Source organism: Mus caroli, unplaced genomic scaffold (genome assembly GCF_978045245.1).
Source record: "Mus caroli unplaced genomic scaffold, Mus_caroli_1 scaffold_2, whole genome shotgun sequence".
Lineage (NCBI taxonomy): Eukaryota > Metazoa > Chordata > Mammalia > Rodentia > Muridae > Mus > Mus caroli.
In genome coordinates this window covers 95,964,014-95,976,507 of record NW_028227257.1, presented here as the reverse complement: position 1 = coordinate 95,976,507, position 12,494 = coordinate 95,964,014, and the positions used below count along the sequence as shown (strand labels likewise).

The window sequence follows — 12,494 nt, the reverse complement described above, 5'->3', positions numbered from 1 at the left end:
AAATGTTTACACATATATTTGATATAAACTGATCATATCTCCGCCCGACTCCATTCTTCCTACTTCAAGTCTCCCCTCTCCTTTCTCTCTCTTTTAATAACTTATTGAGTCTAATTAGTGCTGCTCATATGCACATGTGGAAAAGGGACATCTTTGGGGTATGGGAATCTATCAGTGTCCTTACTCCTAAAGAAAAGTCGCTCTCTCCTGGCAAGCATCTACAGTCAATAGTGTCTCAACCAGGCGTAGGGGGTGTGATTTTTCTCTTCTACCGTGGTGGAATGATGAATGGCTTGATCTGGCGCAGGTCTTGTAACCACAGCTTCTGTGCGCTCATTGTGACAGCCATGTCGTGTCCAGAGGACAGGATTTCATGCAGCTTCTTCAGTCCTCTAACTTAGTCCATGTTTCCTCTCCTCTTCCTAGACATCCCCTGAACTTTGGCCAGTAGTGGGGGAAGTGTTCAATATATACGGGGTGAGGTGAATTCCTGCATTGATATGTATTGTTGATATGGATACCACCAGGTTAAAGACGTCGATGCATCAGATCCACAGGAAGGGCAAAGCCTTTCCCAGGTCACACTCAGGGAAACGATAAAGCTTTCCCCCGGTGAGTGTGCTGTCGTTCACAGTGTATTACAAAAAGTCTGAGGGAATGTTGAAAACTATTTCACTACCTACTCATCATCTTCCTGGGGTGTCTTACCGCCACCCTCCCCCCACGGTCAATGACTGATTGTCTTCCAAAGAGCATTATTGTTCTCCTCTGTCTATGAATCCAAATGGCTCAAAACCATGAGAAAATAGAGCGTCTTATCCACACACACACAGGAGGCCAGAGCCTCTGAGTTTAATAAACGTTCCCCCTGGACCATGGAGCTTTCCTGGATTTTTTATTTATGATAAACATATGGAAGGAATTTTGACACAGCATACTATTCTGAACTAATTTCTGTATCTTGCCTTTTATATTCCCTATAAAACTAAGGCTGTTGGTGCATGTTAAGAAGCAATGGGGAGCATTTAGTCCCTATCGTTCACTTTAATAGAATGATTGTAAATTTTGATCACTAAGCTTTCTTACTCATGATTTTGGCACGTATGTATCATCATATGCTGATCTATATTTTGCTGGGGGATTATTCATGAAAATGTTAAATTTCATCAAAATGTATTCATTCATTAAAACTAATGCTTAAACTTTACTTTTTAAATATTTTTCACTATATTAAGTAAGTAACAAATATTAAATAACAAAACTATTATTTGGTAAACATCTGCTTCTCTCTCTCTTTCTCTCTCTCTCTCTCTCTCTCTTCCTCATTCACCCTTTTTATCCATCTTCCACTCTCTGCCCTGTTATCCTTTTATAAAATAAACTACTAGAAACCAATCTATCCCAGCCGCTCTTTTTCAGTGTTCTGAGTAACACTATCTAGGAAAGTGACTGTGGTATGAATCATTCAAGGACTACTCCTGAGGGGTGGGAAGATAAGGGATTTTATGCAGCAGAGAGGATGCAGGAAACACAGGTGTTCCTCTGAGTTCAAATCAAGGACTCTAGAAAGAATGGAATCCCCAAAGAGTATGGAAATAAAAACAAACACCAACTTCATAAAAGTAACATAAAATAAGAACCACTGGTAGAAAAATCAGCGCCCTCTAAATAAGTGCCAGAATTAGCAACATTTTCTTCTTTCTTCTGTTGTGGAAATGGACCCAGTGCTACCTAAACAGTTTGAGCTGGAAGCACTTATACAGTATATAATTTTATAATTGGTATTTAATAATATGTTTAGTTTTATACAATAATTGACGTAATTGTTGATGGAAATGTAGAAAGCTTCAGGTTTTTTTTTATTTATGTGTGCATGTGTATCTGTGCATGCATGTGTGTGTGTGTGTGTGTGTGTGTGTGTGTGTGTGTGTGTGTGTGTGTGTGTGTGAAGTGATGGCAGGTGCCTGTGGAACCCAGAAGAAGACATCAGAGCATTGGAACTGGAATCACAGATGGCTGTTACCTACCCAAGGAAAGTGCTGTCCTAGGAATTCATGTCCTATGGAAAAGAAGTACATACTGTCAACTACTCATTCATCTCTTCTGCCTTTTCATGGTTTCTTAAGGTTGTGTCCTATCCTTTTTGACAAATAAAAAAAAAATCACAATGTCTGATTGCACTTTCCTAACTGAACGAGATTATCAACAAGTTCTAAATAATGAAGCAAGTACAGAGCGGCGCAGGGGACAATAAGTGTAACAGTCAACATGATTGCTCAGGATAAAAGATTTTATTTCTCACACTGTTAAAAATTAAGATCATTCGAAAAGGTTTAGACTGTCAAGGGTATATAATGTTTGTGATCATAACCGGTGAAAATATATCTTCTAATAGATGGTCACCAGTGGAAACAAGACACTGGTTTGTAGAAGAATAGAAATCACAGTAGAAGCACCATATAGGAATATTTAGTGAAACTAATGTAAAAATGTAATGTGCTTATATCTTAGCACTAATTAATGCTTTCATATACAACTTTCACGAAAGGCGCCTTTCTTCTTTGAGTCTTAACCACTCCTTTTGACTTTTTTTTGATGAGACCTACAATAAAAAAAAAAGTAAGAAGAGAATACATAAAAATTTGTCTAAAATTCCCTAAATTAATTTGTCTCCATATTTTTGTAAAATAACCTATTTTGTATATGTACATATATTTATTTAATGTATTCACTTGATATTTAAATTGCAGTCCCTCTTCCCTCCTTTCTTCTCAGTCCCACCCTAAGAAAGTCATATTGCGTGTATAATAGTCACCAAGACTGGGTAAGTATAGTGCAAGTCAGGTCACCTTCATAAAAGGATAGATGTGGAATAAACATTGGGTTATTCAAGTAATATTTTATTTAATTTCTATGTTCCTTTTATTATATTATATCATTATTATACTTGGGGGGAGCAGAAGCATGTTAAGGTTTTGTGTATTAAAAAAGATCTTTCAATCACACATGGAGGCTCCTGCTTTGATCCCAGCGCTCAGGAGGCAGAGACAAGCAGATCTCTAAGTTTGAGGCCAGTCTGGTCTTCAGAGTGAGTTCCAGGACAGCCAGAGCTACAAAGAGAAACCCTGTCTCAAATTTCTTAAAAATAAATTCTTAGGTCTTAAATGTTTAAGAAAGAAGCTTGAGGCAGAGAGCTGGCTCAGCTATTATAAGTATGCACTGCCCTGGCACAGGACTGACTTCAGTTCCCAGCATTTACCTTAGGAACCTCATAGACCCCTGTCACTCCAGGTCCAGGGATCTGATACCCTACTTTGACTCAGCAAACACCTGCACACACAGAGCACCCATATACAGATGCACACACATACACATAAGTAAAAAAGTAAAAAAATCTTTTAAAAAGAAAAAATTAAAATTTTGAACCTGTTGTAAATGGATAATTTGTTAAAAAAAAAAAAAACATGCAGAACAGTTATAGCTAGCATACCTACCAGTATTATCTAAGTTTAGTTGGTGGGAGAATAGTCATTAAGTCATTATATTACTTCTTATAAGTAAGGAAATATTTATTTCATAAGTATTTCATGATTTTAGCATAATTATCACTCCAAATATCAGTGATTTAATGGGAAGCATGTCTTTCGTACCTGTTTTACAAGCTCTCAGACATCTTCTTCTGGTAGTAAAATTATTATTATTTCCCCCACATCCAGTGTAGTTAAATCGGTGGCATTTCCCAGTGGCTGAATTGTAGTAGAATCTTCTCTCACTGGCTTTACATAATCCACGGTCTGCTGGTTCAAGACACCAGGGACGGCCACGATAGTCTAATAGATAGATAGATAGATAGATAGATAGATAGATAGATAGATAGATAGATAGATAGATAGAATTTTAAAAATCAAGAAAACATGGTAAGTTCTATGAATAGTAAATCTGAGCCTTCTTATTAGTATTCCTTGCAGATTGGCTTTATGGCACGTCTTCTGAATAAAGCAGAATCCTACAAAGATTAAAACACTGCAAAGCCCAAGGGTTTCAATTCCCAGAATATGGTTAAACGTCCATAATACCATGATTTTTCTCCAAGGAACAAAACATAGCACTTTTGATAAAAAGAAAAGCCTGTGGTTAGTATTTATGTGAACAAACTAGTTAAACACCATTAAAACAATTTATCTTCTGAAACTTCAACTATGTACTTATAAATACATACAAATTAGTTTATATGAAATAAAATTTTCATATTTCCATAGTATAGTAGGACACTGGTTTGGAATTGATAGCATGGTCTGTCAATGGGACCAGCAAACATTCAAAAACCAAGACCATGCAGCTAGGGTAATAAAGACAACAGCAGCAGTGATATTAAGTCTGAGGAGAAAACTGGGGGAGCTTAGTAACATCTTTTTAAGTTTCTTTGGTGATTTCTCTCAGGAAGGACAAGCCAGTACTTCTCAGCTGTCCAGCTATGCTTGATGGTTGTAAATGGAAGCTGAATGTAAGGTGTTGGATGGTATTGAACTACAGAGGAAAACTTTAGTGGCCATGGTGATGGTGCGATGTCATACAGCACATGCAAGGAAAGACTGACAAACGTTCATGAGCTGGAGACATGACTGACGAATCCAACGGCCAACAAAGGCAAGCAGCTGTGCAGAAGGCAAGTGGCAATCTTTTGGCACATAAACCCTAAATGGAAAAATACTGTAAAAGAGAAGCAGCAAAATGAAACAGCATGTAAGAAAAGACTTAGTCTGATGAACGCAGTTTTATCATCTCCTGCCTTCTAGACAGATAAGTAGAAGCCAGAGTGTCTGGCTACAGCAACTGACATTCTGAGTAAAAACCTAGAAGATTAGGGAGGACTGCGGGTGATGGAATGACGCATAGGAAGAGACGTAAAAGGTAATACGTGCAAAATATAAGAGTTAGCATCAGATGGAGAATTATTAGTTTCATTTAGGTTGTTGGCCAAATACGTAGACAGAACTTCTGAAAGGAACCCTTGAGCTCTTTAAAGCAATGTCCACAGAGTGTCTAGTCTGCTCGTCTTAGACTCTGCTACCATGCACCTTTAAACGTGAATGTGCTCCATCAGAAACCCAGGTTAATAACATGTGATGGGAATAGGTTCTAAAGTTCCCAGCACATGCTAGCATTTTCTTTCACAAATAGTCTGAGGAAGTAATCCTAAAGGTTGCAGAGAAATGTTGCAGTTGGCTTCTCCTATTGTCCAAATAGCTCCAGTGGGCATATGTTTGCTCACCACACCCCAGTTTAAATTTGAGTAGTGAGCACCTGTACCACCTTGGTGTCCTGAACCTCCAAAGCCACCACCCAGGTTCAGAGACAAATGTGGCCAACTAGAAGCAAGTGAATAAAACTGATAAACAGAGAAATATATAATTTATGGTTTTCCCCAGAAAACACCACATATTTCATAACAAATTCTGTGTAGAACGATATGTAATGTACACATCATTTTGAGTTAGTGTTTTCTATACAATATGAGTCAGTCCGTGGTAAGTTTCAGAGAGTGTATGTTAATATAGTGAGATCCATAACTGAAATGTTAATTACGATGTGTTAATAGCAGTGCGCATGCTAAGGTCTCTTATATCAGGACAGAAAGAAATTTTCATTCCCTGAGTACAACTCCTTCTCCACTTAACGGATGCAAGTTTAGCTTCATAATCAAAAGCAAGCATGTTTCAAAGTGGAAAAGAAGCTCATTTGACTATTGTCCCTACACTGGAGGTAAGAAGACAGAACGTTACCAGAAACCAAAAGCTTACATCCCAAGTGAAAACTAGAACCAAAACAGCCTAGATTTCTAGGGGAATACAAATTATGGAGGCTATGCTACAGGTATAGTAGGCACACGGGCTCTAGGTTCTCTTTCTCTAACTACATAATAATCCAGAAATATTTACTAGTGGCCAATGAAGAAACCAGCGGAAATGGGTTTAATGCAATGCAGGACAGCGGAAGTCGGGGGTCGTGTGAAAGCAGGACAGCGGAAGTCGGGGGTCGTGTGAAAGCAGGCACTTGAGAGCACAGGTGCATCACGAGAAGCTTCGTTACCAACTTAACCATCCAAGACATCACATTTCTGCTCCCTATACGCGTGAGCTCTGCATAAAGGGTCCAGCGTGGTTCTGAGAGCTGAGGTCAGCGTGCTCATGCACACCCCACGCCTCTGCATCTCCCCAGAATGACCCCTGACTGCTGTTTGCTTATCTCACTGTTAGTCCTGACACCACTCCCTGTCTACACAGGTTCAATACAACATACCGTTGACGCCATCCATAATCGTGTTCCTAACATTGGAGAGAATGCTATTTTCAGAGTAGACTGCAATTCGAAATTTATCACTAAGTAAGTTTTTATACTATGCAAAGTTAAGTATTAAAAGACACAAAATTATTTCTGTTTTGGGAGTTTTTCAATAAGGCATTTATTTTTCTAGAACATAAACTGTAGATTAAATTGAAATGGATTCATTGTCTTTAAGATTATTTTAGTTCTGACCACTATTTAATTACTTTAGCATACATCATAGGTTTAAAGAAAAAGCAGACAGTTTCTGCAGGATGTTTGGAGTCCTTGACTCCAGTTAAATTTCAAGAGGTAAGAAAAGGAAATATTTTTGTACCCCATGAAAAAGATAAGTTTGCCTATGTTCAAATTAATAAATTTATTCTAGACATAGGTAGACACTCACCTATTTAAATTCCAGATATTGATAATCTACAATAAAAGAAAATATGTTTTGAAGTAGTTGCATACTGTGATTTTTCTGGTCTACATCATGATTAGTGACAGAAATTTAAGACAGAATAAAAAGACACTAACCTGTCTGGTTTCTGTTCATGATCCAAAGGGACTTTAAGAGCCAAATGTATTCTATCTTGATCCCGCCATCAAAATAAGGTTGAATGGATTCCATCTAGAAGGCTTTTTTGAGAAATTTCACACCAAACCACCTCCTTTTCCATATTTTTGCTAGAAAACATTACTGTCTAGGGTGACTGCTAAAATACCAGAAGGTGGCCCAGGGTCCAGTTTTCAAGTAAATTGTTCTATGTAGACTTACTTTGTAACTCATACAGTAAACTTTATATTCAATGCACTAAGGCTTTATTGCAATACCTTATCCCCACAATACTTTCCTGTGTGCATTTTTATTGCAACAAGCAAATTAGTGCTTATGAACCACTGCATGGCCTGTGAACTTGTTTTCTTCTGAGTTTTTTTTTTCTTGGTGGGAGAATTGATTAAAAAGTTTTTCCTTTTTTTAGCCTATAAGTTGTAGTAACAAGAAATATAATTTTATTACAACTTTTATGAAAATTTAAATAATACAAAACAAAAATATGAAACAAAACTTCTGCATAATTCCCTTCCTCCAGTAAAGTTACTATCGATGATTTGGTAAATGTCTTTTGCAAGTACAAACTACTCTATATATACTACTCTACATATTATTACTATCCATAATAGCTTGTGAATGTATATTTATATCTTATACAGCTATACATCCTTTAAAATATATGCATATTTCATCAGTTCTATTAAACATCACTTACATGGAATCTAATGCCTTTGATTTTAAGATGAACTATTTTGTGTACTGCCTAATAAGGAAAAACTGATTATATTATTGTATACTATCAGTGATAGGTTTCATCATGGTTACAATCATATTAAATGCTGAAAAATGTAGCAGAGGGTGGCCTAGTCGGCCATCAATGGGAGGAGAAGCCCTTGGTCTTGCAAAGATTATATGCCCCAGTACAGGGGAATGCCAGATCCAGAAAGCGAGAGTGGGTAGGTTGGGAAGCAGGGCGGTGGGGAAGAGTATAGGGATAGCATTTGAAATGTAAACGAAGAAAATATCTAATAAAAAAATGAAAAAAATTTTGAAAAAAAATTAGAAAAATATATTAATTTGTATTACATGTCAAGATACCATACATGCATACATATGGAACCACGTATACAAAAATGAAAATGATATATGTTATTCATTGAGCAAAGTACTGAGAGACTATGTTATAAATGATTTCTGTGAATAAAGTTTTATCAGGTTGTACGTTGAGAAGTTTGCTAAGCTAAAGGTCTACTGAGTAAATGTTTATGTTGAACATATTATATGCTTTTGGACACCTTCAGCAGAAACTTACAGTCTTTTAATCATTTGCTATATGATAACTTTTTAAGTAAAATAAAATATATTGACAACTCACTGGGGATTTTTTCCTGTATATATGATTATGATCAATTTTAACTGCTGTTCCCTTTTTTCTGTATGTTTAATGTTCCTAAATTCTAATGCTTTTTACAAAATAAAAATGACTAGATTATTAATTACTAATAATTCCAGTTCCTTAAAGTGATAAAAGAAAAACTCAGAGCAGACTGAAACTTGCTGTGGCTGGTAATGGACAGTAAGGCCTCCATCCTCTCTGCTTTACAGAGAACAGGTATCCTCTCACTGAATGTATGACCAAAGAAGAGCAATCACTGAACTAGCAGGAACAGGTGCTCCATTTGATGTGGGAAAGGGGCAAGGGCTGCTGGGCAGTTACTCTGAGGAGTATTTCTCCCTCCTTGCGTGTACTGGGTCACTTAGCAGAGGGTGAAGTGTGGGGATTGTACAGTCAGGGAATTTGAGGTTGAAAGGCCATAGGACAGACTGTAAGAAATCTCTCCTGGACAGGAAAGCCCGCGCAGATTAATGAGGAAAGAGAGAACCTAAGTAGCTATTTGTTTGCTTATGTCAAGATGCTGACTAAACCATACCCCGAACTCACTAAGTTAGCTGCGCTCAAGAATTTTTTTCTTAACAAAAATGGCTTTAGACAATGACAATTAAGAAGTTTTCGTGAGCATAGTTTTTTCCAGTTCAGTGCCTTATTAGAAAATATATGTTTGGTGAAAATATACTTACAATCAGTATCATCACACGAGTGCTAGCATTTTCTTAATGTATTGTGTAGAGGGGCTGGAGAGATGGCTCAGCAGTTAAGGATACCTGCTGCTCTTACAGGGAACCCACATGGCCATTCATTTGCACTTCCAGGCCAGGAACTGCTGCCGGCTGCCTCATGCAATACATACAGAGATGTGCAGACATACATGCATGCAAAACTCTCATACAACATACAACAAAATAAATAACTGTAAAAAACATTCCATTGAGAACCCTGTCTAGGAAAGGCTATCTCTTGTGATTGCTGACATGTGAACCATAGACCTTTCATCTTCTGGGCAGCAGATCTTTCCTGCTCTTCTGTATCCAGACCAATCATAAATATTTTTAGATTATCAATATAATTTTTTCAAGATAGTTTTGGGTCTGGATACATTTGAAGCAACTCATTATGTGTGAAATGGAAAAAATAGATTTAAGCAAGATGAAAATTTAATGTTTATCTAATATGTCAGTCAGCTTTAATCAAAGAATGGGATTCTAACAATCAGAGAAACAACAGGCTGTGGATACAGAATAGTTCCACTTTATCTGGGGAAGTATTTTAGAAAGTCTAGACTAGTTAAAGAACAGAACACAACAAAGAGGATGTAGACTGCAAATCTGGGAAAAACAGATTAATATACACAAAAACCTATGGGCAATTGAGGAAAGCTGTCCATGGGAAGAGTGGTCGTCCACAGGAAAGACTTGGCAGCAAGTACCTTTACCCTGTGACCTGGGACACTGACACTCACATTTGAAATTACAACTTATTTTACTCTGACTCTGTCCTGCCATACTGCCTGTAAGGTCTCAAGCCATTTACTTACCTGAATCCTTCTCTTATCAGGAAAAAAAAAAATTCTCCTATTTTCATTCTTCCATTTCTGGGTTCTATTACAATCCCTTCAGCCAGACCATCAATTTTTGATAAATCTCACTAAAGTTAGAGAGCATCTAAATTTACACCTCAGGTCCTAAAGGCAGATAGATAAGTGTTTTATGCCTCCAATAATCATAAATAAAATCAAAAGACACAAAAGATGAAATTTTATTTAGTTAATTATGCTTGAATTTTGCAAGCACTGCATGTTAGCTATAATGAATCAAGCTTCCTCAATCTAAGGTTACAACATTAGTTGTACTAAGACTATAATCAAATATGCATTAACAAGATCTTTCAGCCGCAATAGCTTTTATGCCTATAAACCTAAAGTGAGTTAGGGTTACCATCATCACCACCAAAAATATTAAAATCAATAATCTTGTTAATGGCAAGGACTGATGCTCATCAAGTCTGAACAAGAGGAAGAGACTTCAATGAAACAGAAAACCTAATAAGGAGGCTGGAAACCAGCCTTGGGGGTAATAGTGGTGAGCCAAATAGCTTCCCAACATCTAAAGCCAGATCATTTGATTGGCACGTTCAACCTGGCCTCATTCTAGAAATCACAAACCTGGACCTTTGTTTCTGGGATCAGATGCACAGCCGTGAGCACACTCCTGGCATTCATACAGTTGGAAGGTTGGAACACAGCCCTGTGGTGCTGTGAGAGTTAGAGTTGGGGGCTCCTTACTGAGTAATCCTCACCTCAGTTCTGCAGAGCTCATCTGATCTTTAAAGAGAAAAGCGACCCTCAGAGAATTATGACTTGGAGTAGCATAGATTTTCCTAAACTGATTCTTATCCCTAGTCTGTCTTCTTGTTGTCAGTACAAAATTTATATTCCAATATGGATTTTCCTGCTCTCTTAAGAAACAGAAATCTTTAAAAAAAAAAAACTAATAGTATAAATTAGTACTGTCTTAATATGCAAATAAGTTTTGGTTGTAGCTTTATAATTGTCACAAACTTAAATTTCTATTATTTTATTCAGTACATATGTCATTTAAAAGAATTGGCTGACAGAGTGAAGTTGTCCATTTCATCTCTTGTAAAAGGATCTGCTGATGTCTGAGAAGTGTTTCTCTGGAGGGCTCTGCCGTCTGGGACGATTGTCTTTGACTAGACTCAAGATAGTCTGTGACGAGCTTTACTAGGTAGGTAGGGTGCTGTCTGTGATTTTGGCAGAGGAAGTGCCACATTCTTGTTTCTTGCCAGCCTTCTTGACAGGAAGTAGAAGGCCTGGTATGAGCTCTGCTAAAGCTGTCTATTTATGGAAACTCAACTTGCCAGAATGTCAGCAGAAGCTACCAGATTTACGATGAAGGAATACGTAGATTGTTGAGATAGATCCTATGCTTCTCAGTGAGAATACATTTGAAGGCCACCATATTTGTTTCAACCTGTGTGTGCTTGTTGATGAAATGAGTGCCCACTGCACTCGTGACTTCTTGGGGTATGCATCTAGATATGCAATTCCTTAGTTGGTGGGGTATATTTTCTTCCCAGAAAACTTAAATGATTGCGAAGTTCCTCTGCACGTAATCAATATCTTCCAAGAGAACGTATAGGTGAAAGCATTCTACTGCAGATCTCTAACATGACCACATCGGTGATGACATTTGATTATTGAATAGTTCCTCTGTCAACATCACTCCTCTTCCAGAAGGCTAATGATTAGGTATATAATTACATGCGTTTACTTCTTTCTCACCGTTTTCTGTGAGTGTAGAGGTTGGCCCTGGGTTATCTGTTAGATAAAGTCAGGAAAGAGTTTCAAGTGGCCACAGGGTCTTCTTTATTGCATCTAGTCATTCTCCCTGGCCCTGGAGGCTGGCATGAAGCAGTATGGCCCTCGCTCAGTGCTTAGGCGCTCCTTTTCTCAATCAAAGACCAAGTGCTGGAGATTGAGTTAGCAGTAGGCTGTTGAAGTCTAACCAAAGATGAGTTTTTTCAAAATATCATAAAGGTGATACAGTACCAAGGCAGCTGTTAAGAGATGATGTACAGAAGCAAGGTGGGCTATAAGAATTTGGAAAATTAGCTTTTCTCCAAGAATGACCTGCAAAAACCCTGAACCAATGTGACTGGTCTTTCTTTTCTAGTTGTAAGTTTACCAGTTACACATAGTAAAAGATTATGTTAACTATGAATGTTAATATTAAAACTTAATCAATAATAAGTATAAAGGCGTCAAGTGCTATGTAAATATTATGAAATAAGTCCAACGGCAACAAATTACAGAATATACTATCCAATCCTAAAGACAAAATAGAGTACGTGAATGTAGACGGGACTCAGAAAGCCTTGGTAAGTATAGTCAGCATTCTTCCAACCACCATTTGTTTCTTCTTTTGTAACTGCAGATCACAAAATTAATAAATAAAAAATATAAGTCATCTACCATACGCTTGACACTGAGATAAATGCTGGAGCACAGGCAGGCTATAAATTGTCATACTCAAAACCTTGTAGCATAGTCACTTAAGCAAAGCAAAGACACCAAGTGACAGCTATATCAAATGACTCTGGTTGGGTAGCCAGAGTAAAGGCAGAGGAAGGAGGTCTCTGCACAGTAGTGAACCCATGGATAGGAACAGTGGGCCAGCGAATATCGGTTTGGGGGGG

General features: G+C 37.5%; 1 protein-coding gene across 7 annotated transcripts in view; it reads right to left on the bottom strand.

Moving 5' to 3' along the window:
* Positions 1-2,278: 2,278 nt before the first annotated feature.
* Tfpi (tissue factor pathway inhibitor) overlaps positions 2,279-12,494 on the bottom strand; it is a 43,992-nt gene continuing 33,776 nt past the window's right edge. For 5 of the 7 annotated variants that reach the window (XM_029474504.2, XM_029474502.2, XM_029474505.2 and 2 more), the window contains 2 exons: positions 3,651-3,830; positions 2,279-2,602 (listed from right to left, as the gene is read on the bottom strand). In XM_029474504.2, coding sequence (XP_029330364.1) covers positions 2,514-2,602; positions 3,651-3,830 — 269 coding nt within the window. In that variant the 3' untranslated portion in view covers positions 2,279-2,513. Of the gene's footprint in view, positions 2,603-3,650; positions 3,831-8,107; positions 12,227-12,494 lie in introns of those variants that run through there. The other 2 variants (XM_029474506.2, XM_029474508.2) reach the window with 2 other exon arrangements.